We start from the raw sequence: 26,470 nt of genomic DNA on the forward strand, positions 1-26,470 counted from the left end.
CAACCTAGTTGTCCTTCAATGGATGAATGGATAAAAAATATGTGACATATATACACAATGGAATATTACTCAGCACTAAAAAATAATAAGATCATGGCATTTGCAGCAAAATAGATGGCATTAGAGCAGATTATGATAAGTGAAGTTAGCCAATCCCCCCAAATAAAATCCCAAATGTCTTCTTTGACAGAAGGGGGTGACTCAAAATGGAGAAGAGAAGAATAGCAAGGGAGAAGATAGGGAAGAGGCATGGGAGGGAAAGGGAGGGAGAAAGGGAATTGCATGTTTGGTGTAAGGAGACATGTATGAAGATGTGATTAAAAAAAGGATAGTGTTACCCTAGATTAAGTAAATAGAAATAGAGAAAGGAGAGGGGAGGGGTTATGGAGATAGGAAGGATAGTAGAATGAAACAGACATTATTATTACTGTGTGTATATATGTGACTGATGACCAATGTGATTCTGCAACCTGTGTACTCAGAAAAATGAGAAATTATATCCCATCTGATTCAAATGTATGATATGTCAAGGTCATTGTACTGTCATGTGTAACTAAGTAAAAAAAACCAAAAAACACTGCCTCTGCTCATGGAAGCAGCTGTCTTATTCACTTGGCTGTTATTACTGACTGGTCTAGATGTCTCACATCTGGTAATTATTGGGAATCAGGGAGAAAAAGAGGGAGGAGAGGAATGGAAAAGAGTCCACGAACCTGAAAAGATCCCCATATGCATTTGGTTCATTAAAATTTGCATAATGAAAGAAATTCTTATTGAGCTTGTAATAATAATAGTCTACTCCTATTTCTACTCTTCACAATGTGTTGATCTTCACAAAATGGACTATTTCAGAAACACAGACTTAGTTGACAAATATCATGAGGGAAAAGACACAGGTTTAATATTTATAAACTGAAATTAGCCTCAGATTACACCTTACTTTCTAAACAAGAGGATTTGTACATTGAAAAGATTCAAGATCTCCCCTGGGATCAAATTCTGTATTTAGCGGGAAACTGAGAAATCATTATCTAAGAGTAAATTGAGCAACAAAAGACTGAGGAATGACTCAAAATTCCATGAAAGATGTTATAACAGATGTGAGATGAATAACAGTTATGGCTGAAAACAAAAAGTTAATATCCACCATTAAAACAAACAATAGGACATCGATTAGAAAGGGTAACTCTATGTGTAGTGGAAAACAAATTTATGTTCTTAGTGAGTTCATATAACCCACTTGCAAGTTTATATAACCCACTTGCAAGTTTATATAACCACTTACAAGTTTATATAACCCCTAGAGTATTCTGTAGCTACTGCCAGTTAAGCAACAAAAGGCACAAACTTCCTGAGATTATGTAAGAAAGACCTGAAAAATGGTCACCAGCCCCTGAGATGGGTTGGAAAGACAGACTTAACCATCATTCAGGTACAAGGAAGCTGTCCTTGTAGATTTCAAATGCATCCTTGTCTTTGTTTCATAATTGCTGTAATTCAGTAAATGTGTCCTCTCTTCTCCTAAAGGTTTTTAAGTGTCTCCAAAGATTTGATCCCTTTAAAGAACCAGGGATAACCTGATATGCTTTCTCCAGTGTCAATAAAATCTTACCCAATTTATAAGAGCTGAGAAACTCAGGTTCCAATACACTACTCACTGGCCAAAACAAACTCCATAGGGACTATTTATTCCTCAATGACAGAGCAGTTCCTGTCAGCCTAAAATTTTTGTGAGAACTGGTTTTCCTTCATCAGCTGATCTCAACAGTGAGTACTAACAGAATAGATTCAGAGACACCGTCAATTCTCACCCGCTTTGGAATGAGAAATTACTATCTGTGTTTACCTCTTTTTCTCCCTAATTATCTATGAACATCCCCTACCCCTTTTCTTTGGGACTTCCATGATGGAATAAGAAGGAGACACAGACAGGCTTGCTATGTATACAATCAGCTTCTCCTACATGCATCAAAGACATGCAAATTATATTGAGTAGCCAGAGGGCACCTACCTGAATCCTCCTCACTTGCAGATTTCTCCTTTGCTTCTGTGATACTACAGGTTTTAAATTTCTTTCTCTCTTTAGACTGAAAGTTGAGTGATTAAATGTAATAAAGAATAAAATAGAAAAATTTCATCCAAATGTTTGTAGACACTGCCTGATGCTCTTTCTCATCACCCAGCATTTCTCGAACCATTGGTGACATTTCAGAGTGTGTGGGGTGGTGTAATGGGCTGATAGGAGGGATGTGGTAGGGATCACACTTCACTTTGGGCTTTCTCCTCAACTTATATCTCCTACTATGGGCTTCTCCATTTATCCATGTGATGCAGTATAAATTCTCCCTCACCACAATCTGAAGACTGAATTCTCCAAGGTTTTTCCTAGGAAATGCAGGATGTCAATATCAAAATAGCTCTTAATCTGCCTGTATTGAAAACAATCTTTTAATGCATCTGCCTAGCTCTTCTGTCCCCAGTATTCAAAATTTTATGTTTCTTAGATGTCAACTTAATGAGGGGAAACCTCTAGCAGCTTTAGGGCCTTAATTTTATCTTTCATTTGGTAGCCAAGATACTAATCATGAAGGCATCACCCAGGTGAGTCTAACATTAATCATTTTCTGTTCTTATTCTGAACAGACTAAATTCTGAATTCCTCCTATTGATCAGTAACTTGGATTGTTTGTAAAGAACTCAATGTTATTTATTGATATACAATTTAAACAAAGCCAAATTTACAGCTTTTTAGCAAATTCAGTTTTTTGGTATGCACAGAATCTTAAAAAAAAATAACTGAAATCTATACTGGTTCTAAATCTACTATTATTCGAACTACAGGATTGTCTCAATCATGTAACCTTCAAGGAAAGATTTCTCAGGAAGATCTAATACAAATGCTTGGCTGGTCTGAATATTGTAGTTAATCTAACTGTGGAAATACACAGGGAAGCATTCCTTTTGTGAGCAAACTCAGAGGGGGTAATTGGCATTCTGTTTCCCATCCTTAGAAAAGCCTTGCAGTTTCTCCTAGGAACTAGTAAGATAATGAATAAATGTGCTATGTCTAGCTGCTGCAACAATGCCCCTAGAGTCTTATCAGCCTCAACCTTGATTTCAGGCACACAGCTCCTGGGACAGCCACAATGTTTCACTGAGCTTAAACATCTCCACATAACAGTAACTTTATACAGTGGACTTTCTTGATAGCTACACAAAGTTCCTAACATTGCACATTGCAATTTAGTCTGTAACTGAGGGATAAGCTGCATAATGTTGCTAAGTCTATAACCTGCCTAGTAATACAATGAACAGTATAAACTAATGATGCCAATGACTTAAAGTAACCTATGGATATAAATAAAGCTGGCAGCTTGGCCATTCAGCCATCTTTCCTCCTTCTGCATCTTGTCTCTGTGTCTCCCTTATTATTTTCCTTACACAACTTTAATAATATTTGTCTTTACATTGTTTGCTTTCTGCTTTTGTTTTAGTTTCTCATTGAGATTTATACAATTTATGATTTTAAAATTTCCTACTGTAAACTATGATAATTTTCATGAAGTAACTTGTAACTATGAGGGCAGATTTCTGAAGTAAAAACTAATTTAAAAAAGCAAAGCATTTTCATTTTTCACTTTCAACAGTATCTCAGATCCCTAATTAAGAAGTTTCTTTCAGAGACAATGTTATGTATACTCTAGAAAACGTTAGAAATAAAGAATTGAAGAATTTCTTATTTCTACAACAATCAAAAATATAAGGAATAAAATATAAAACACTAATAATTTCTCAATAAATATATAAATTCTCTGACCAAATTATCCCTTCTCCAATATTTCCAGTTCAGCTAGCTGGACAAGTTTAAATGATTTGGTTGACTTCTCTGAGTTAATTTTCTCTTCTCTATGTTGAGGATCATAATATCTGCTCCTCATGGACCTTTAAGAAGAGTTGTCTCACTTTTCAGCATTTCTGCTGCCTCATCTTTAAAACACTGATGCTAGCAATACAGCAATTTTGGCTTATTGTGACGTTTTAAATCATTCATATTATGCACTGTGGTTAGTGTCCTTAGAATGTTCATACACATCAGACATTGCAATAGTGCTAGGCATATATTGACCACTCAATAATTATTATTCACTTCTAAAATAACTTGAAATTTTATGTTTGCACTTGTAGGTAAAAAAAATATGGACAACACAGAGGAGTACTTACTTGAATTTAAAGGCTACAATTTTGAAAGGTCTTTAGTTAAAATTCATATAGTAGAAAGTGTGGATGATTTTGAAATTAGAGATGATGATGTCTTCATAATCACCTATCCAAAATCTGGTAAGTGTAAAGAGTGGCCTCATGACAGTAGATTTTCCTAAGTTTGGTATATGTATGTGTTTGTGTGTGTGTGTGTGTGTGTGTTTTGTGTGTGTGTGTAAATGTGCTGTTTTTCAGACATCAACAACAGCCTGACCTACATTTATATATCCATTAAGAATCAGAAAAAAGTTAGATGAATCTCAAGTCTATACTACCAAAGCTCATTTGCACTGGATATATTGTCAATTTATTTAATTCCATATAATTAAATAAAATGTTATATATATATATATATATATACCAAATGCTGAGCCATGAGCAGATACTGGGTAAATGCTGACCTGTTGGCTTGGTCTGTTGGACAGACCTGAGACAGTCCAAATTCATCTTTTCTATAATTTGTAAATACTTCCTGAGTTGGAAGACTTATCTTCCATAATTATTCATGTTCCAAGATGTTTCATTTTCTTGAGAAGTATTTCATGACAGCTGATTTCCACTGAAGATTCTCAAAAATGTTTTCAATCAGTAAGTTCTACTAGAAAATAAAATAAAAATGATTTTGAGATATGTGAAGACCATCATTACAAAGAAGTGGTAAAAAACAATCCTTTGGGGCTAAACAAGTACTAATGAGCCTTATGTAATAGTGACTTCTACTTCAGCAGGGCAGGATACTTGGCTTGGTTTGAGTTTTTATAGTTGCCCATGCAGACTAAGAGATAAAGTGTATTTATTAAGATTCTACCTACAATGTTTTGCTTATTTATAGTGTGGTTTCCCCCAGAACACCACAAAAAAGTTGGTCATACATGATTAGGCCATATAATTAAATAAAATGTTATATATATATATATATATATATATATATATATATATATATATATATATATATACATCTCTTTGCTCATGTCAGGTCCTGCTATTTCCTGACATCCTTGAATGCTTAAATAGTTTACACAACCACCTTAAGTGGTAAAGAGAAAAGGGGGAGAAAGTGAACTAGCTAATAATTTTGTTAATTCTAAAGGGTAAAGTTCTAAGAAAGGAATCTCAGGAAGGACAACAAGGAGCCCACAAAATATAGTAAAAGAGACTCAGGAACCAATAACATATTTTAAGAAAATATAGAAGAAATAAGCCCCATGACTCCAAACAGAAAGAAATGACACAGAGAGGGAAATACTAATTTCCCTCATGTGATCAGTACAGGGTGTATGCATGTGTGGAAATATCACACTCTACCCCATCAAAATGTAGAAGTATTACTATAAGATAAGGAAAATTTTAAAAATACTAAAAAGGAACTAACATGGACCAGGAAACAGAGAAGGAGAGGCAGAATTAATCCAAATCATCACTATCACGGAATCAGAACAAACACAACTCTTCAAGTGATAAAGGAATTTAGAGTCTTTGATTTTATCTTTATTAACTTTAATGTTTCATAGAGACAAAAAATGAAACTTGGACAAACTTGTTAGCATACTTAGAGTGTCTAAAAGAAAAGAAAGCTCAAATGATTTTATGGTGAATGACACTATTGTTGACTTAATTTTTAATGACTAATTGAGTTTGAAAACAAAATGATTTATTTTTTCAGGTACCATCTGGACTCAGCAGATACTAAGCTTGATTTATTTTGAGGGGCATCGTAACAGAACTGAAGATATCAAAACAATGGATAGAGCTCCTTTCTTTGAATACAATATTCACAATTTGGACTTTATCAAAATGCCATCCCCTCGCCTCTTCACTTCCCACCTGCCATATTATTTAGTTCCAAAAGGTCTGAAGAACAAAAAAGCTAAAGTACGTCCTAAAGTTTAATCTTTTTTTTTTTTTTTTGCACAAATGAAATAACATGCTTTAAGTAGATTCCCCAACCTCACTAATCCACAGTTTTCCAAATGTTACAATCATTGTATGTTTAGGACATTGCCTTCCACAATAAAAGTATATGAAAGTCCTAAAAACTATGCCTGTAGTAAGCAACTGTGGATATAATTTGCAATATAATTTTATAGCATATAACAAAAATTCTTTCACATTGGCCATTAAATGCCATTCTTTTTATGGTTTCATAGAATTTTATTGTGTGGCTTTGCAATAATTAGTGTATTTGATAGACAGGTAAGTTGCAGCCAATGGATGTCTTGTCCTGTAATAAACATTCCTATAAAGGCTTGCACTTTAATTCTCAAGCCGTGTTTCAATTAATGTGAAGTTTTTAAATTAAAATATCTAATATTTTAAGTGTTGACAAGTATTACCTACCTTTTTATAATATATGAATTATACTTCATCAAATAACCGTGTAGGAATGCCTCTGTCCTCACATGCTTACTAATAATGGGAATTATCAAATTTGCCTAATATGCTAAGTAAGAAAGTAATTTCTCTTTGAGAGAATTTAACTCTTTTTGAACTTTAATAAGATTATCTTTTTTTTTTTTTATTGGTCTTTAAATATTTTTTCCAGGTTGTCTTATTTGCTGTTTTGTGGAAAATTTATTTGTGGCAAAATCTTTCCCTTTACAAAGGAAAGACTTTTTAAGTAAATTGTTGAAAACTTTTAATCTTATGTAACCCATCTGTTAATACTTCTTTCATGACTTCTGGTTCTGGTGCTTTACTAAGAAAACACAACACCAACAACAAAGATTATGTAAATGCCCTTCATCTTTTTTCTATTTAACAGTATATTCAACCTCTTTGTTGGTGGGGTGGGAGGGGTGGGGTGGTAACCAGGGTTTGAACTGAGGATCACTCAACCACTGAGCCACATCCCCAGCCCTATTTTGTATTTTATTTAGAAACAGGGTCATACTGAATAACTTAGCACCTCTCTTTTGCCGAGGCTGGCTCTGAATTCATGATGGGATTGCTGGTATGGGACATGGAGCCTGGCTATTTTTAACCTTCTTATGATTATAAATTACATCTGATACTGCTTATGAGACATGAATATTGCCTTATACTTGTCTAAGGAGTTTGCTGATTGGCCCAAAACAATTTATTAAAACATTCACTCGAGTACCTCTACTGTTTTGAAGCCTATATATTGGTATGCTAAATTTTCATAGTTGGACACAAATTTATTTTACTAATTTATTTTTATGTGGTGCTGAAGATTGAACTCGGAGCCTCACCACTGAGCCACAGCATGAGCCCCAGATAAGGCAAATTTTTCTATCAACTTTTTACAATATAGTTTAGTTCCACAATGATTGACAAATGTGGGTTTTAATTTAAGAGAGATTTGTTCTGGGAAAACAAACAATGAAATATTCTGAGGATCCTCGAGTTTCATTCTATGTATCAGGTCTACTTTAATGCCATCTATATGTACCTTTTATTGTTCTCAGTGTGCTTTTTACCCACTCATAGATATTTAACATTGAAAAAAAGTATAAAATTTTAATGATCTTGTCAATTTACTCCAATTTTGTGGTTATATATTTGCATTCAGGCTGCAATGATAAAAATGTTATATTCTCTTATTTTTAGAGTTTTTGGGATATAAGGAGTTTTCTATTTAACTAGGTTTTTACTCTCTGAGAAACTAGCCTTTTTTTAAGCATAATTCAAGTTTTTTTGTTGTTAATGTATACTTTCATTTTAATTATTGTTTCATTTCAGTATATATCTTCTATCTTCTTTAATTAAATTTCCAGTACATCTATTTCCAGTGTTTATTTTTGTCAATATTAACATTTTAAAATGAATACCATTTTTAGTGTAACTATGGGTGTAATTTTGTTAATGTTTAAATACTTTGTCATTTCAGTTTTACCTTATTAATTGGTTTTAGCTCTTTTGAGTTTTTTTTTAATTTGAAAGTGTTTGTATAGTTTTCTATCATGGGCGATGGTGTTTACATATTCTAATTTTGGGAATTTATTTTAAAGTTAATTGTCAATTGCATGATCAGTTTTCAAACATAGAATATGTTTCATACATGAGAAAGAAGATAAATTTTCTGTGTTGGGTACATATGCAAATTTTAAAAACAAAATAAAATAAAATTTTAATAATCAATTTAACAAATTTATTTTTCCTTTTATTGTTTTGTTAAAGACAATTCTCTGTAAGTGTTCTACTATGATTGTGGCTAAATCAAAATACTTACAGATTTACTGGAACTTTTCCATTGAAGTTTTTCTATTATGATCATCAGTGTACAAATGTTCCTTTTCTGTTGGTCTTTGAAAACAAATTATGGGCCATCCCATTAAATCATTTGGCCTGCAATTTTACTTAATTTCATTTTATCCCTTATTCTCTAATTCGCTGGGACTTTGCCACATGCTCGTGTTTTCCTTGATTTGAAATGCCATTTTCACTGCTGCATAACTTCACAACTTGAAAGTAGTTTTATCAGATCTGTTCTTTTTCTTCATAGAAAAATTAGACTATTCCAGCATTTGAATATCATTACATGCTGCTATAAGTGTTCTTGAGAATGCCCTTTGGGCACATATGCAGGAGTTTCTTTGGAATATACATCCAAAAAGGAACTGCAAAGCCAAAAGTACAAGGATGTTCAGTTCTATGTGATGGAGGCTATATTTTTTTAAGAAAGCAGGTGTATCAATTTCTACTGAAATTGGTAATGGAAATGTTTTTATTCCCCCCCCCAGTAAAGATACATATCAGACATTTAAATTTTTTCAATGTGTTATTTATGAAGAGGTATTTTAAAGTATCTTAACCTACATGTCCAATACTCAGTAATGAGAATAAGCCTGTTTTGACAGGTTATTGACCATAATTATTGTATATTCTGTGAAAGGACTTTTTGACCCAATTTTTCATTAGTGGTATTTTTCATATTAACTTTCTTTATACAGTTTGTCTCCTATATATAAAATTATTTGTTTCAACACTTTTTGTAATAGAGGAAAAATTGAGGGAACACCTAATTTTCCATGGCTAGTAGAATGGACTAAAATAATTATGATTCATTCAGCTAATGAATATGATGCAACTGTTAAAAACTTGAAATAATATACTGGAATTCTTAATATTATTTCTAATTCTCCCTGCAGATTCTTTATATCTACAGAAATCCTAAAGATGTTTTGGTTTCCTTTTTTCATTTTTCAAATTGGGTGGCTCGATTAAAGCCTTCTGATACTATTGAGAATTTTATGGAAATGTTTCTAGATGGAAAAGGTAACTATGAATTTATTTATCAAGGAATTTAGGGACTATATTTAGAGAAATGGAAAAAGGCAATTGTACAATGGATGCTTGTGAGTAGTTACTATGACAAATCAATTTAGTCTGCCACCCAGTGGCTTTTTCTTCCTTGCCAGGACCATGTGGGTTTTGTCAAATTTGCAAAGGCATGTTGTTTAGGAAACATTTTGACCAGTCCATAAGAGGCTTACAAATATTCTATCAAATTAAACTAGCTACAAATATAATTAAAACAATACATTCCAGAATCACTAATGATCAGGGTGTTTGTGTACTCTCTCCTGGAACTGTGGTAAGCCTTCTAGGGCCATGGTGGAGTTAATCACTCCACTACTGATGAGGATTGACTCTTGCAAGACACTTGTAGTGAAAAGTATCTGGATCTCACTTACTTAAAGACTACATTCAGGTTCTGTCTCATTGTAAACAGGTAACTTCCCTATCCAGAGATCTTAGAGAATGAGAAGAAAAATGGACATGTGTATTTTCTGGTGGATATAGGAAAGTGGAGGAACTTACTTTAAAGAAATCTGATTTAAACTTAGACTCAGGGGCTTTCTCATTTCTTTATTGCTGCCTTCCTACATCCATAAGGTTGCTTTTCATGGTCACTTCTCTATGAAAACCATGATTGTTCCCCTAAGCAGTAATCATTTCAAAACAGTAATATAGATGTTCAGTGTTTGGGGCCTTTATTTTTGTTTTTGTGACTATAAGGAGGAAAATACAGAATACTTTGCTATTCAATAAGTGCTACATCTTCACCTTGTTACTAATTAATTTTTGCACAGTGCTGGGAAGTCGTTGGTTTGATCACATAAGAGGCTGGTATGAACACAGACATGACTTCAATATTCAGTTCATGAGCTATGAAGATATGAAAAAGGTAAAATAAGAAGTATTTTTAAAATTTCATTTTTGTAAACGTTTTTTTTCCTCCTGGTTTCAGGAAAACTCATTCTCCTAGTCAATTATGAAAATACATATTTAGTAGGCTTTTGGGGGTAAGTGGGGGTTCTAATTTCCTGCTTATCCATTAATTACTGGTTTTCTTCAAGGTGTTATTCTCAAACAGTCACCATGATTATCATGTAACAACTGTAGCATTAAAGGCAACTTCAAATATCTAGGATACCAGTCTTTGTAAAACATTTTTATTAATATTAATTACATATTAATGGATTTTGTCTTCTGATTTCTATATGACCATAAAACATGCACTGATCATATCCAATCTCTCCTTCTTCCACTCTCTTACCTCCTCTTTGCCCTGGACCCTTCAGAGGCCCTAGTATTCATGATTCTACTTTCAGTCAATATTTGTTGTTGTTCTCATGTGTGCTGCTTGTGCTATTTGTCTTTCTATGTCTGGCTTATTTTAGTAACATCATGTCTTCCAGTTCCATGAATTTTGCTGGAGGATTTCATTTTTTATATCTGAATAATAGTCAAGTGTGTGTGTGTGTGTGTGTGTGTGAGATAATTTCTTCGTCTGTTCATCTGTTGATAAACACCATGTAAGCTGAATCCTTATCTGTTGTGAATAGCGGTACAATAAACATGGGCATGTGAGTTGTCTCTTGAATGGTGCACTGTTTCTTTTTGATATATACCCAGGAATGTGCAGTTGGAATATACAGTAGTTCTGTTTTTAGTTTAGTTTTTTTTTTTTTGAGGATACACCAAACTGTTTTAAATGGTAATTATACTTAATAAAGTTCATAAGGAGCACTAAGGCACTGAGGCATAAAGTCACTACTAAGAGAGGATAATTATTGCTGAAGATGAGGGTGAGCCTTGTGAGGCATGTTCTACCTGTAAAGAGAATCTTAAAAACTAGTTCTCATGTGAAGTCATAGAATGCTTATATGCTGGTTAAAGATTCTAAACTGCCTGAAAACTTTGTGTAATTCAAACACAAGACAGGTGAAGGTTATTGTTCTGTGGACTCTGGTTGGTATGTTGATTCATTAATACATCATCTATTTAGTTACTTTTAAAAAAAGTCACTGAATGATTGCTCTGTGCCTTGCACTGAATCATGAGTAATAGACAACTGAATCTTTTATAGCAGAATTCATAATCTATCAGGGAAAACAAGTACTCACCAAGATAGTATATGTATTTCAAAAGTAATAATTGCAAATATTAAGGAAATGTCTAATACAATGTCAATGTGTATATGTACTGAGGGTATCTAATATACTCAAAAGTAATGACCTTTTTTTTTCTTTCCTGAAATAAAGAACATGGGAAATGCAAGCTAATAAATAAGAACTAAGGGAAAGAAAAAAATCATGGGAGAGACTTATAAGATAAGAAAAAAGGAAAGTACATGAGACATTTGAGAACCTAAGGGAAGAACTTGAACAATGTGGGAGAGATGAAAGTTTAATATAAGGGGTTTTATAGGAGCCAGATTTTATAAGATCTTTGGGCTATGTTATTGAGAGTGGTTTCTTTAATGTTAAAAGTAGTAAGGAGACTCTTAAGAGCTATTAAGAAGGGTAGCCATAGATTATACTTAATATTTTTGAATATTATTTACATTTATGAGTGAGAAAAATAGTGAATATAAGGAAACCAGAATAGACAGAGACCAGTGTATTAATCCACTGAACATTGGTGGTGGCTTGGATTGGAGTGGTGTCATTGAGAATGAAGAGAATACAGAGTTCTGAGGCACAGTTAAGATGTAAAAAGAAAAGGGATCATCTTCTCTAACTCCATCCATTTACCTGCAAATGCCATGATTTTATTGTATTTAATTGCTAAGTAATATTCCATTGTGTATATATGCCCCATTTTTTTTATCCATTCATCCACTTAATGGCATCTAGTTTGGCTTCACAGTTTAGCTATTGTGAATTGTGCTGCTATAAATATTGATGTGTCTGTGCCCCTGTAATATGCTGTTTTTAAGTCCTTTAGGTATAGTGGGCTAGCTGGATCAAATGGTCGTTCCAATCCCAGATATCCAAGGAATCTCCATACTGCTTTCCATATTGGATATACCAATTTGCAGTCCTACCAGCACTGTATGAGTATACCTTTTCCCCACATCTTTGCCAACATTTATTGTTGTTTGTCTTCATAATAGCTGCCAATTCTGACTGAAGTGAGATGCTATCTTAGAGTAATTTTGATTTGCATTTCTCTAATTCCTAGTGAGGAACATTTTTTCATATATTTGTTGATTGATTATATATCTTCTTCTGAGAAGTGTCTGTTCATGTCCTTGGCCCATTTGTTGATTGGGTTATTTGGGGTTTTTTGTTTGTTTGTTTGTTTATTTGTTTGTTTATTTGTTTGATTTTTGGTTTTTAGCTTTTTGAATTCTTTATAAACCCTAGAGATTAGTGCTCTATCTGATGTGTGAAGGGTAAAAATTTGTTCCCAGGATGTAGGCTCTCTGTTCACCTCATAGATTGCTTCTCTTCCTGAGAAGAAACTTTTTAGTTTGATTTCGTCCCCTTTATTGATTCTTGGTTTTAATTCTTGTGCTATAGGAGTCTTATTAAGGAATTAGGGCGAATCACATGTGATGAAGATTAGGGCCTATTTTTCTTCTATTAGACACAGAGTCTCTGGTTTAATTCCTAGGTCCTTGGTCCACTTTGAGTTGAGTTTTGTGCCTGGTGACAGATAGGGTTTTAATTTCATTTTGTTGCATGTGGATTTCCAGTTTTCCCAGTACTATTTATTGAAGAGGCTATCTTTTCTCCAATGCATGTTCTTGGCACCTCGTCTAACATAAGATAATTATAATTTTGTGGGTTAGTCTTTCTGTGCCCTCTATTCTGTACCATTGGTCTACCAGTCTGCTTTGGTGTCAATACCATGCTATTTTTGTTACTATTACTCTGTAGTATAGTTTAAGATCTCGAATAGTGATGCCACCTGCTTCACTCTTCCTGCTAAGGATTGCTTTAGCTTATGGGTCTCTTATTTTTCCAGATGAATTTCATGATTGCTTTTTCTATTTCTATGAGGAATGTCATTGGGAATTTGATTGGAATTGCATTAAATCTGTATGGTGGTTTTCACAATATGATCATTTTGATAATATTAATTCTGATAGATCTTTCCATCTGCTAAGGTCTTCTTTCACTTCTTTCTTTAGGGTTCTGTAATTTTCATTATTTAGATCTTTCACCTCTTTCATTAAGTTTTGTCCCAATTATCTTATTTTTTTTTGAGGTTATTGTAAATGGGGTCTTTTTCCTCATTTCCTTCTCAGATGATTTGTCACTGATATACAGAAATGGCTTTGATTTATGGGTGTTGATTTTATATCCTGCTACTTTGCTTAATTTATTTATTAGTTCTAGAAGTTTTCCAGTGAAACTTTTAGGGTCTTCTAGGTATAGAATCATATCATCAGCAAATAGTGCTAATTTAATTTCTTCTTTTCCTATACATATTCCTTTAATTTCTTTCATCTGTCTAATTGCTCTGGCCAGTGTTTCAAGAACTATGTTGAATAGAAGTGTTGAAAGATGGTACCCCTGTCTTGTTCCAGTATTTAGAGAGAATGTCTTTAATTTTTCTCCATTTAGAAAGATGTTGGCCTAGGGCTTAGCATAGATAGCCTTTATGATGTTGAAATATGTTCCTGCTATCCTTAATTTTTCTAGTGTTTTGGACATAAAGGGGTATTGTATTTTGTCAAATGCTTTTTCTGCATCTATTAAGATGATCATATGATTCTTACCTTTAAGTCTATTGATGTGATGAATTACATTTATTGATTTTTGCATGTTGAAACAAACTTGCATCCCTGGGATGAACCCCACTAGATCATGGTATGTGATCTTTTTGATCTGTTTTTGTATTCGATTTGCCAGAATTTTATTGAGAATATTTGCATCTATGTTCATTAGAGATTTTGGTCTAAAGTTTTGTCTTTCTTTCCTTGTTTCTTGCTTTCTTTCTTTTGTTCTTTCTTTCTTTCTTTCTTTCTTTCTTTCTTTCTTTCTTTTTATGTGTCTTTGCCTGGTTTTGGAATCAGGGTGATATTGGCCTCATATAATGAGTTTGGAAGTGCTGCCTCTTTTTCTATTTCCTGAAATAAATTAAAGAATATTGGTATTAGTTCTTCTTTAAAGGTCTTTTAGAATTCGGCTGTGTATCCATCTGGTCCTGGCTTTTCTTGGTTGGTAGACTTTTGATGATGTCTTCTATTTCGTCACTTGAAAGTGTGTATCATTCTGATTCAAGTTGGACAAATTATATGACTCTAGAATTTGTCGATGCCTTCAATATTGTCTATTTTATTGTAGTACAAGTTTTCAAAATAATTTCTAATTCTCTTCTGTATTTCTGTACTGTCTGTTGTGATATTTCCTTTTTCATCACATGTTAGTGATTTGAGTTTTCTCCTTCTCTTCGTCAGCATGGCTAAGGGTCTGTCAATTTTATTTATTTTTTTCAAAAAACCAACATTTTGTTCTGTCAATTTTTTCAGTTGTTTCTTTTGTTTCAATTTTGTTGATTTCATCTCTGATTTTAACTATTTCCTGTCCTCCTTCTTTTGGTGTTGATTTCTTCTACTTTTTCTAAGTCATTAAGAGTAATGTTAAGTCCTTTCTTTGTTGAATTTGTATTCTTTTAAGGAATGAACTCCATGCAATAAACTTTCCTCTTAGAATTGCTTTCATAGTGTCCCAGAGATTTTAGTATTTTGTATCTGGGTTCTCATTCATCTCTAAAAAATTTTTAATCTCCTCCTTGCTGTCTTCTGTAACCAATTGTTCATTCAGTAGAATATTATTTAGTCTCCAGGTGTGGAAGTGGATTTTATTTCTTATTTTATTATTGATTTCTAATTTCATTCCATTATGATCTGATAGAATGCAGGGTAGTATCGTTACTTTTTTATATTTGCTAAGGGTTGCTTTGTGGCATAGTATATGGTCTATTTTAGAGAAGGTTCCGTGTGCTGCTGAGAAGAAAGTGTATTCTCTTGTTGAAGGATGAAATAGTCTATGTATGTCAGTTAAGTCTAGGTTATTGAGTGTATTATTGAGTTCTATAGTTTCTTTGTTCAGAATATCTATCTATTGATGAAAGAGGTGTGTTAAAGTCACCCAAAATCATTTTGTTGTGGTCAATTTGACTCATGAATTTGAGAAGAGTTTGATGAACATTGATGCTCCAATGTTCAAGGCATATATATTTATAATTGTTAAGTCTTGTTGGCATATAGTTCCCTTGAGCAGAATGTAGTGCCCGTCTTTATCCTTTTTGATTGACTTTAGTTTGAAGTCTACTCTATTTGAAGGAGGATGGAAACCCCTGCTTGTGAGTCCATGTGAGTGGCATAATTTTTCCCAACCCCTCATCTTCAGTCTGTGGATGTCTTTTCCTATGAGATGAGTCTCTTGGAGGTAGCATATTATTGGGCCTTTTATTTTATTTTTTTTATCCAATCTGTCTTTTGATTCATGAGTTTGGGTCATTAACATTCAGGGTTATTATTGAGACATGATTTGTATTCCCAGTCATTTTGGGTTTTTTTTTTTTGGTATTTAATGTGACTTGGTTTCTCCTCTGATTATATTTTCCTTTAGTGTAATACCTCCCTCTGCTGATTTTCATCATTGTTTTTCAATTCCTCTTAGAATATATTGCTGAGGATGTTCTGTAGTGCAGGCTTTCTAGTTGTAAATTCTTTTAACATTTTTTTATCATGGAAATTTTTTATTTCATCATCAAATCTAAAGCTTAGTTTTGTTGGATATAAGATTCTTGGTTGGCATCCATTTTCTTTCAGGGCTTGGTATATGTTGTTCCATGATCTCCTGGCTTTGAGGGTCTGGGTGGAAAAGTATGCTGAGATACAAATTGGTCTCCCACTATATGTGATCTGATTCCTCACTCTTGTGGCTTTTAAGATTCTATCCTTATTCTGTATGATAGGCATTTTCATTATACTATGTCTTGGTGTAGATATGTTGTAATTTTGTGTATTTGGTGTCCTGTAACATTCTTGTATTTGGTTTTCCAATTCATTCTTCATTCTTGAGAAATTATCTGATATTAACTCATTGAAGAGTTTGTACATTTTTTGGTTTGAATCTCTGTGCCTTCCTCTATCCCAGTAAATCTTAGATTTGGTTTTTTGATACTGTCCCATAATTCTTAGATGTTCTATTCATGGTTTCTAACTTTTTTCACTGTGTGATCAACTTTATTTTCCAGATTGTATACTTTGTCTTCATTATCTGATATTCTTTCTTCCAAGTGATCTATTCTGTTGGTTATGCTTTCTATTGAGTTTTGTATCTGATTTAGTGTATCCTTCATTTCAAGGATTTCTGACTTTTTTTTCAGAGTCTCTGTCTCTCTCTTGAAGGAATCTTTTGCTACCTATATTTTCTCTCTTACATCATTGTTGGAGTGATCAACTTTTGCCTATATTTGCTCATTTAGGTCATCCTTTAATTCACAGATCATTTTAATTATGAACCTTCTGAACTCCTTCTCTGACATTTCATCAACTCACTGCCCATGGGTTCTTTTATTGTAGTGTCCTGGTTTGTTTGGGGCACTTTACTCCCTTCTTTTTTCATGGTGTCTATATGTCTTCTTTTCTTGCAGTGTGGATTTGAGATATTACAGTTTATTCCCTATATTCTTATAGTACCTGTGCAGATTGTCTGTACCGTACCTTGAAGTTGGGCTTCCAGACCCCTGCTGGTGTCCCTCAATGTATGCTACTGCATCAAAAGTTGGTGGCAGCAATAGCAGAGGTAACTTGAGATAATATTAAAGGTGCCCCAAGATAGAAGCAATGTCTTACAGAGATGGTGCTGAAAGGCTGGGCCTCACACTCCCTTGGGATGCCTGCTCTGAGATGCAGCTGCTTGTAGGCCCTGTCTGTTATAAAAATGCTAGGAGCTACTGCATGGAAAAGGCTTTCATAATGACTGCAGTGTCCCAAGATGGAAGTGGGTTAGGTTTAGGATCCCATATGGGGGAGGGGGTGAACTTAGACCTACCATGGACATGGATCCTGTGCAAGTTTGTGTGGACAGATCTGGGCTAGGCTTGGACTCCTGAAGTAGTCTGCTGGTTGGAAGAGGTGGTCCTGTGCCAGAGGCTGGGCTCCAGTGAGTGTGGTGCTTCTAGGCCACTGTGGGTGCATCTGGGCCATTGGGCTTGACCTCCTGAGGTGGTCTGCTGGTCAAAAGAGGTAGTCCTCTTCCAGAGGCAAGGCTCTGGTGGGTGTTTGCCCCGGCAGGTGAAGGGATAGACCTGGGCCTACTGGGTCCCTTGAAGGCTTGTGTAGGCAGTCTCAGCTGGGTCTCAGCTCCTTCGATAATCTGATGGACAGAAGAGATGGTCCTGGGCTGGAGGATGGGCTGCTGCGGGTGCCTGCTGGTGAAGGGGTGGACTTGGGCCTACTGTGAGTCTGGGTCCTGCACAGGCTGGTGTGGGTGGATCTGGGATGCTAGGCTTGACCTCCCCCAGTAGACCACTGGTTGAAAGCGGTGATCCTGAATCAGAGGCTAGGCTTTGGCTGGTGTCTGCCCTGCCAGTGGCGGGGTAAACCCAGGCCTACTGTGAGCCTGGGTCCCACATGGGCTGGTGTGGATGGTCCCAATTTTAAGTTAGTTTTAATATGTGGCATAGGATCAGGATCAACTTTAAGCTTTTGTATGTAGTCATTCAATTTTCCTATTACTATTTTTGTTGAGAAAACTGTCCTTTTACTATGAAATGTTCTTGGCATTCATGTCAAAATTCATTTGACCACATGTGTAAGAGCTGGTTTCTGTGAACTCTATTCAACTCTATGGATTCATACTTCCAAATTTATGGCATTATCAGACTATTTAGATGACCATTATTTTGTAGTAAGTTTGAAATATGGAAGTGTGAAAATGAAGAATCTAGTATTCTTTTTCAAGACTAACTATTCAGGATGCCTTGGAGTTTCATAAGAATATTGTGATGGATTGTTCTTTTTTTTTGCAAAAAATATCATTAGGATTGTTGTAGAGTGCATTACATCTATTGTGATTTGTTTTACATTGTATTTTTAATTCCAGTAATCAGTATAGGATATTGTTTCATTTATTTGTTTGCTTTTACTTTTCAGTAGTGTTTTGTAGGTTTCAATAGGCAACACTCTTACCTCCTTGTTCATTCCTTGGAGTTTTAGTCTTTCTTCTTGTGATTATTAGTATAATTGTTTCTTAATTTCCTTTTAGGTTTACTCATTGTTAGTGTACAGAAATTCAACTGATTTTTACAAGTTGGTTTGATTTTTGAATCTACAACTTGATTAAGTTTCTTTGTTGTTATATTCTTTTTGGTGTGTATGTGAGTGCTTTCTACATATAAGATCATCTTATGGGCTAACAGGGATCATTTCATTATCTTTATTTTCTATTTCAATACCTTTTTTTCCTTTTTATTGCTTAGTACCTCCAGCTAGTATTTCTAGTATCATAATAAACAGAAGTGGAAAAACTGAATTGGACTTACTCCACATCTCAGATGAAAATCTTCCTCTCTCAGTTGAGTTTGCTGTTAGCTACAGGTATTCCAAATAAGACTTTTTTCATGTTGAGGTAGTTTCATTCCATTACAGATTTATTGAGAATTTTTATCATACAAAGATGTTGGGGTTTTTTTAAAGCTAAAATTTATTGTCTGAGTAAATATCAGTAAGTATTTTTTAACATTTAATATTTTTCTTTTTTTGTTTTAATTATTAACACATGACAGTACAATGACCTTTACATATTATACATTTGAATCAGATTGGATATAATTCTAATTTTTCTGAGTATACAGATTGCAGAATCACATTGGTCATACATTTGCATATATACACACAGTAATAATAATGTCTGTTTCATTCTACTATCCTTCCTATCTCCCCAAACCCTCCCCTCTACCTTGTCTAGGGTAATGCTATTCTTTTTATTTTTCTTTCTCACATCTTCTTACATGTATTTTGTATAACAATGAGGGTCTCCACCACCATCCATGCAATTCCCTTTCTCCCTTCCTTTCCTTCCCATCCCTCTTCCCTATGTAGAGGTAATCTTCTCCCTATGCTCAAAGATGTTGGGTTTTGTTAAGTGTTTTTTTTTTTTTGCAACAATTGAGATAATCCTGTCAGTTTGTTTCCCCATTCTCTTCTCATAACAAACTGTATGGTTCATATGATGACACTTCTTTGCATTCCAGGAATCAATTTTAGTAGAATAGGAAAATGTTGTGTGTTTAGCTGTAACTCATGCATACTCATGCCTCTTTCAGGACCTCAGAAGTGCAGTGCTGAAAATCTGTAGATTTCTTGAGAAAGAACTTAGTGAAGAAGTTGTGGATACTGTTGTGAAACAGGCTACATTTCAGAACATGAAGACTAATCCACAAGCAAATTATCATGATATTATAAAATATGAAATTGGAATGAGAAGTGATGAAGGACATTTTCTGCGCAAAGGTACTATTCAGTAGTTTATAGTAGCAAGATGTAAGCTGTCATTCAAGTCCTTGGTACCTAGGAGAAATAATAAGTGCTTCCAATATGTTTCTCCAAGTAACAGTGACATTTGGAACCTAGAGAAATTAAGTGCCTAATTGAGAGTAGGTCTGAAGAGTTTTTCAATTAACCTAAGTGTTTTAATACACAATCTGACACATTAACTTGCTTAATTAATATTGCCTTATATCTAAACCACATGAGCCTGTTTAGGTATATCAAATGAGAGGAACACTAATCCTTGTTTTCCCTTTTTTCTTGTAGAACAATCTAGGAAGTAAACTTAATGTGTATTTTGCTCTGCTGGGAGGAGTTTTGGATTACTGGGTTCCCATGTGTCAGACTGCAACATCACAAAGAGTGTTATCTTATTAGTGCTATCTGCTATGAAATCAGTTACTTCAAAAAGTTATTGAAATCATTTTTACTGTAATCTTATTACACGCCTGAAGTAGTTGTCAAGAATGAATATTATTTCTCTTGTAACTGAAACCCTTTAAATTAAAATTATTATTATTATTATTATTATTATTATTATTATTATTATTATTATTACTACTACTACTACTACTACTACCAGGGATTGAACTCAAGGGCACTCAAGCACTAAGCCACATTCCCAGTTGCTATTTTGTATTTTATTTAGAAACAGGATTTCATTGAGTTGCTTAGAGACTCACATTGCTGAGGCTGGCTTTGAACTCAACATCCTCCTGCCTCAGCCTCTGGAGCTGCTGGGATTACAGGCATACACCACCACACCTGGCTTCAAATTGTTAATTTTGAATTTAATCGTTTAGTGTATAAACATTCTAAACACTTCACTTCTACTTTATTCACATTTTATGTCATAATTGGCTCATAATTTACCAATAAGATGATCGATATTAATTTATGAACAATTATATAAACAACTTATGGACATTGCCCTAGATATTGATATATTTTAAAATTCTTATTTTTTGGTGACACTTATTATCAATTCTCCCTTTTCATTCCTCAGCTACAGCAGATAAAAAGTAATTCTCATACGCCTAAGAGCTTGTTATCTACTCCAAAGGCCAATAATAATGTCTACACAAGTGAACCTGATAGCTGGAAATGCCAAGTTAGTTTTCACTTAAGAATGGAGTAATGTAATCCCTGCAGCTCAGAAGGCTGAGGCAGGAAGAATGCAAGTTCAAAGCCAGCCTCAGCAAAAACAAGGTGCTAAGCAACTCAGTGAGACCCTGGCTCTAAATAAAATACAAAATAGGGCTGCTGGAGTACCCATGAGTTCAATCTCCAATGCACCCTTCCCCCAAAAAAGAATGGCATAATAATGGTTTAATTCTGTATAAAATAAAGATGCAGAAAGGGAAGCTCTGGTGCTCTATATGACTTTAATTTGTTAGTTGAAAATATTTGTGTCTCATTTTTTTCAAATTTAAAAAGAAACAAATACTTATCTTGGAGGATTTTAGTAAGAACTATATTACAGTTGATAAATGTGGTTCACTTAGTGTGAGGTTCACTTAGTATATATACAAGAGTATATATACTAAAATATACTTGTAAAATTCTAATATAGTCATATCCTGTATAGTTTTTTCCTCTTAAGGATCACATAGTGGGAAAGGCTAACATACAGGGAAGTGAATTTTAAATCTATTTACTGCATTATTGTGTTCCTAGATTCTTTATTCAATCATTCCTGTGTAAGAAAAGATGAGGTCTCCAATCCTGTGGACACGAACAAATATTTACCTTGGTTGAAATGAGATTAACACATTAATATCCAATTTTTTTAATTCTTTGAACACAATAATATTCACATATTATTACAAAGTTGCCACAAGAGGTATATTGGTTGCTCCATTTAAATTTCACAGGTGTTCCACATCTGGGACAATGGGACACATGGGTTCAAATGGTTGAGGTAGTCTTTAACATGAAGTGTTCTTTATTCACCAAAGTGCCATTCATGTTCTTATCCCATTAGGTACCATTGGAGATTGGAAACATCATTTTACTGTGGAGCAGAATGAAAGATTTGACCAGATATTCCAAAGGAAAATGAAAGACATTCCCCTGAAGTTCATCTGGGATATAAATGAAGAGTAGAATTCTAATCAAACTATAAAAGAATCATATAAACTCTAATCAGAGGCTATACCTTAACATACATAATAATAATAACATACATAATGCCTATTTAATTATTTATTATAAAACTTAAGTAACAAAATAAATAAACTATGCGTAGATTAGTTGCCATAAATTCTTTAAAATTAAAAAAAGATTAGTTTTACCCCAAAATTAAAACTACAAATCAGAAATTAAATTGCTTTTGATGCTTTGGTATCTTGCATGAAAATGGCAAAACAGAAAGCATAAAACATGACTTGCAAATGTCTTCAGAGACAATTCCGTATTGTGCATTTTCCTTTACTCACAATTAATCTCAGTATCAATTAAACATTAAAAATAATTTTATTCCTGTACTTAAATTTTAATTCTTTGGTTTCAAAATCAATGTGGATGTTCAAATCTGATGTAGAATAAATGGAGAAATCATACATAAACAGGTACTTATTTTTAATAATTTTACAGATCACAGTTAGCACTAGTTTTTTTCTGGCTGGTCATGATGGCATGCATCTGTAACCTCAGGACTCAGGAAGCTGAGGCAAGAGGATAGCAAGTTCTAGCCAGCCTCAGCTCCATACAGAGACCCTGTCTCAAAAGTTTTAGAAAAGGAAAGGGAATTTGGGGATATAGTTCAGTAGTAGAACTCCCCTGTGGTATTCCCCAGTACTGAAACACCACTGCCACCACAATAAAAGTTCTATCCATAATGAATCACTCAGTAAAACTACATCACAGAAATTTAACACTTGAATATTTAATAAAAGTTTAGTAGATTTATAAGCCTTTAAGGGTAGCACCATACAAAGTCATCAAATGGAAACAACCTGTGTTACTTGTCCTTCCATTATTATAACAAAATACCTGAGATAATAAATTTATAAGAAAGGAAAAGTCCATTTTAGATCATTGTTTCAGAGGTTTCAGACACAGTCACTTGACTCAGTGGATTATGGGCTGTAGTGAAACATTATTTCATGATGGGCAGTGTGTAGTGGAGTAAAGCTGCTCCCTTTAAGGCATCTGGGAAGAAAAAAGAAAGAAAGAAGAAAAGTCCAGGGCCCTAATATTCCCCAGTGGAATGGCCCTGATGACTTAACTTCCTCCATATAGATCCCACAGGTTGCTCTGCTTCCCAAGAGCACTAGGGGGTAGGAATGGAGCTTTCAACAGAGGGGTCTTTTGGAGGACACTTACCCAAACCATAGCACAAACCAATTTCCATGTGCATCCAAATAAATTAGTAAATTGTGGCATTTCACATAATGAAACAAATTATCTATAAAGAAGCATGAATTACAATCTCTGAAAAATACACAAGTCTAGAAATATAATATTCAGTGGAAAAAAGCCAGAGACTTATTGCATGTTTTCTTATATGATTCAAAATCAGGTGCAACTAATGATGGTTTTAGAAGGTGTTCACCTTCAAGAAATAATATGGTCACTTAACAGGTAAATGAAAGCACTTCTGGGTTGTTAGGATCTTTTTTTTCCCCTTGATCTCAGTTCTGTTCATTTGGGGAATATTTGTGTGTCAGTGTACATAGGATTTGTACATTTTTCTGATTTTTTACCATACATTTATGAGATTTTTAAAATAAACAAGAAGACATTTTCAAAGAGCAGAAAAAAATCTTGCAGTAATTAAATGGACAAACATTATTTCATAATTAGCAAAAGTTTAAAAGCTAGGGAATACTCAATGTTGTGCCCAGACACAAAATTCCCAGAGGAAGAAAGAAAGAAAATAAAGCATTGAGCCCTTAGAAAACCACTGACAATAAGGACTGATTAGATTTTAAATGTTAATTTTAATGTTTCCTCCTCAGAAATGGGCAGAAGTCTCCTATCCCTGAGAATCTTGAGAAGGGAAGGATCAAGTATGCCCCACACAGACTGAATTGGATGGATGTCATTAAAAGGATTAAAAAATATCTTCCCTGTAACTGTTTAGGAAATTGGGTAGATAGTGTTTCTTAAGCCAAATATTTCCATAGAACCTGAAATACACAGGACCCTTAAAAAGATCTAGAAAAGGGATATGAATTTTCATTTATATGGATTTTATTGTATCATAAAAATAAGTATACTGGTTTACATTTATCTGGGAAAGTCTCAACCTCTCAGGTCACCCTTTAATAAAGTCAATGATCTGGGCTGGGGTTGTGTGTAGCTCAGTGGAACAGCAGGTACCTAGCATGTGTGAAGCACTGGGTTCAATTCTCAGCACCACATATAAATTAATTGAAAAGATTAAAAGTCCATTGACAAGTAAAAAATATTTAAAAAAAAGTGAAGTCAAGGTTCTATCTATTTCTCTCCTTTCAATGGTGTTGATGGATAAAATAAGGAATCCCTCACCTCTAGAATCTTAGATAAATGGAAATGAAGATGAAGTTTAAGTTCAATATCACTGTAACCTGGAAAAATCAGGAATTCTGGGAAAGTAGGGAATTCAGGAAAACAAAGGTTCCAAGGGAAAATTATAGGTGCCAATTGTGGGGGAAAAAAAATGTACCATACAGGAGATAAACCCACCTAAGAGACCAGGGTTTTCTCTCAAATAAATCCAGCTTACAAGAGGTTAAAGCTCCATGTGATTATTCAAAGATTCATACAGTCCTACAACCCAAACCATATCATTAAATTTCCCATAATATTATGACAACTTAACCTCCTTTGAGATCATCTGCCAAACATCTATAAATTCTAGACAAATAACAAAAATACACATAGCTGAAAATACAGGAAAGTAAGCAAAGGCAGGAAGATTGTGGAGGGGAAACAAAACTCAAACCGAAGAATCAGAATGAGTAGGGTAAAGTTTTCCTTTTTTTGTTTTTTATTTTTGTGTCCCTTTGCTCCCAGGAGCCATCAACAGATAATAATACTGGCAAATAGAACACCATATATACTTCAACCAGGAAATGGTGCTCATGAACACTGCCCTCTCAAGACAATTTACTCTATTTGGTTGAAGACTGCAATAGTGTCTTTTATAAGATCAAAAGAGGCATTTAAATTTGCCATTAATTATATATTTATGGTACATTTATTATGCATACATTTTACACTTAGAAAAACGTACAAAAATATTTCTTATTTAATGATAATGTATTGGCCTCATATGATAATTGAGAATGAAAGTGGAACAAGCATAACTGAGCAAGGGAGAAGCTGAACTGAAATGCAGTTGCAATAGAGGCCACAGTTGATTAAATAGGGAGATAAGGAGCTCCCTATTCTACTCTTCAGAATTATTCTAACTTGAGGCAGGTTGGCTGCCATAGGTGGGAATGCAGAGCAACATTTGTGCAAACTATAGGAGATGCACATTGCTAAATAAACTTTTGACTTTTTTCTGGATTTAAATGATTTGATAATATTATGAAAAAAGAAGATGGAGAAGTATACAGCATTGCAAATTAATTGTGTAGGGCTTGTTGAATAAAATGCATCAGGAAACATTTATAGGCAAAGCCCAGTGAAAAACTTTACTGTAACTGACCAGAAATGCAACAATTTTCTCTTTTTAAAAATGAATCATTAAACATTATCATCCCCACCTTACAGATGTGACAAGGATCAGACAGGTTCTGTGAATTTTGGTCAAGTTCACACTACTTGTGCATGACTATTTTAACTATCACTATTCTAAACAGCTGTCCCATACACTTGCACACTAAGAAATGTGCCAACGTAACTGATGAACTAACATGTTAATTTTTAAATACTAAATCTTCACTCTTATTTCTTGTTTTCTCTTGTGATAAAGCCCCTCAGCACTGGCTCAAAGTATGCAAGTTCATTATCAGTTGAATTCCAATGATGATAGACAGAAAAACACCAACCTTCCCACATAAGAAACAAATGTGCAGACTTCCTATCCCAAACAAAATCCCATAAGATTAGTTAATAATAGCAAAGAAAGAGAATAGTGGTAAATATGATTTTGCTTAAAATGCAAACTTCATCAAAGCTACTGTTTCTCATTTTCTAATCACTGATTTTATTGTTGCTATAAAAATTTATTTTAGTATTGGCATATAAGTGCATCATAAGGTAGTTTATGCCCCACCCTGTACCCTGCTTTTGGGGGGTTAAATAATTTACCTTTTAAAATGGGGGGAACTAAATATATTTTGTTTCCAACTCTTATTTTCACTCTATGAATGTCATGGTGCTTTGTTAAGATAAAAAAGTTTCAACAGGAAAGAATTTCCAAAAGTAAATACTCTTCACCTCTGTGCAAGGAGATAACATCAAGAAAACTAGTAGAGTGTTCTTGTAAAGAAAAATTGTTGCAAATTC

The 26,470-nt window shown here is 34.0% G+C and overlaps 1 protein-coding gene across 1 annotated transcript; it reads left to right on the forward strand.

Moving 5' to 3' along the window:
* Nucleotides 1–1,665: 1,665 nt before the first annotated feature.
* On the forward strand, nucleotides 1,666–22,593 carry LOC144366078 (amine sulfotransferase-like). Its single transcript, XM_078019349.1, has 7 exons — nucleotides 1,666–1,767; nucleotides 4,186–4,338; nucleotides 5,924–6,132; nucleotides 9,372–9,498; nucleotides 10,317–10,411; nucleotides 19,804–19,990; nucleotides 22,011–22,593. Exons 2-7 carry the CDS (start codon nucleotides 4,197–4,199, stop codon nucleotides 22,130–22,132), a joined length of 882 nt encoding a protein of 293 aa, XP_077875475.1. The 5' UTR covers nucleotides 1,666–1,767; nucleotides 4,186–4,196; the 3' UTR covers nucleotides 22,133–22,593.
* Nucleotides 22,594–26,470: the final 3,877 nt, after the last annotated feature.

Source organism: Ictidomys tridecemlineatus, chromosome 8, assembly GCF_052094955.1.
Source record: "Ictidomys tridecemlineatus isolate mIctTri1 chromosome 8, mIctTri1.hap1, whole genome shotgun sequence".
Taxonomy (NCBI): domain Eukaryota; kingdom Metazoa; phylum Chordata; class Mammalia; order Rodentia; family Sciuridae; genus Ictidomys; species Ictidomys tridecemlineatus.

Excerpts from the sequence above, each read along its gene's own strand:
- LOC144366078 (XM_078019349.1), top strand. The coding sequence starts at position 4,197 with ATGGACAACACAGAGGAGTACTTACTTGAATTTAAAGGCTACAATTTT. Across the intron at positions 6,133-9,371 it reads TGAAGAACAAAAAAGCTAAA|ATTCTTTATATCTACAGAAA; the intron begins GTACGTCCTAAA and ends TTCTCCCTGCAG. Across the intron at positions 19,991-22,010 it reads AGGACATTTTCTGCGCAAAG|GTACCATTGGAGATTGGAAA; the intron begins GTACTATTCAGT and ends TTATCCCATTAG.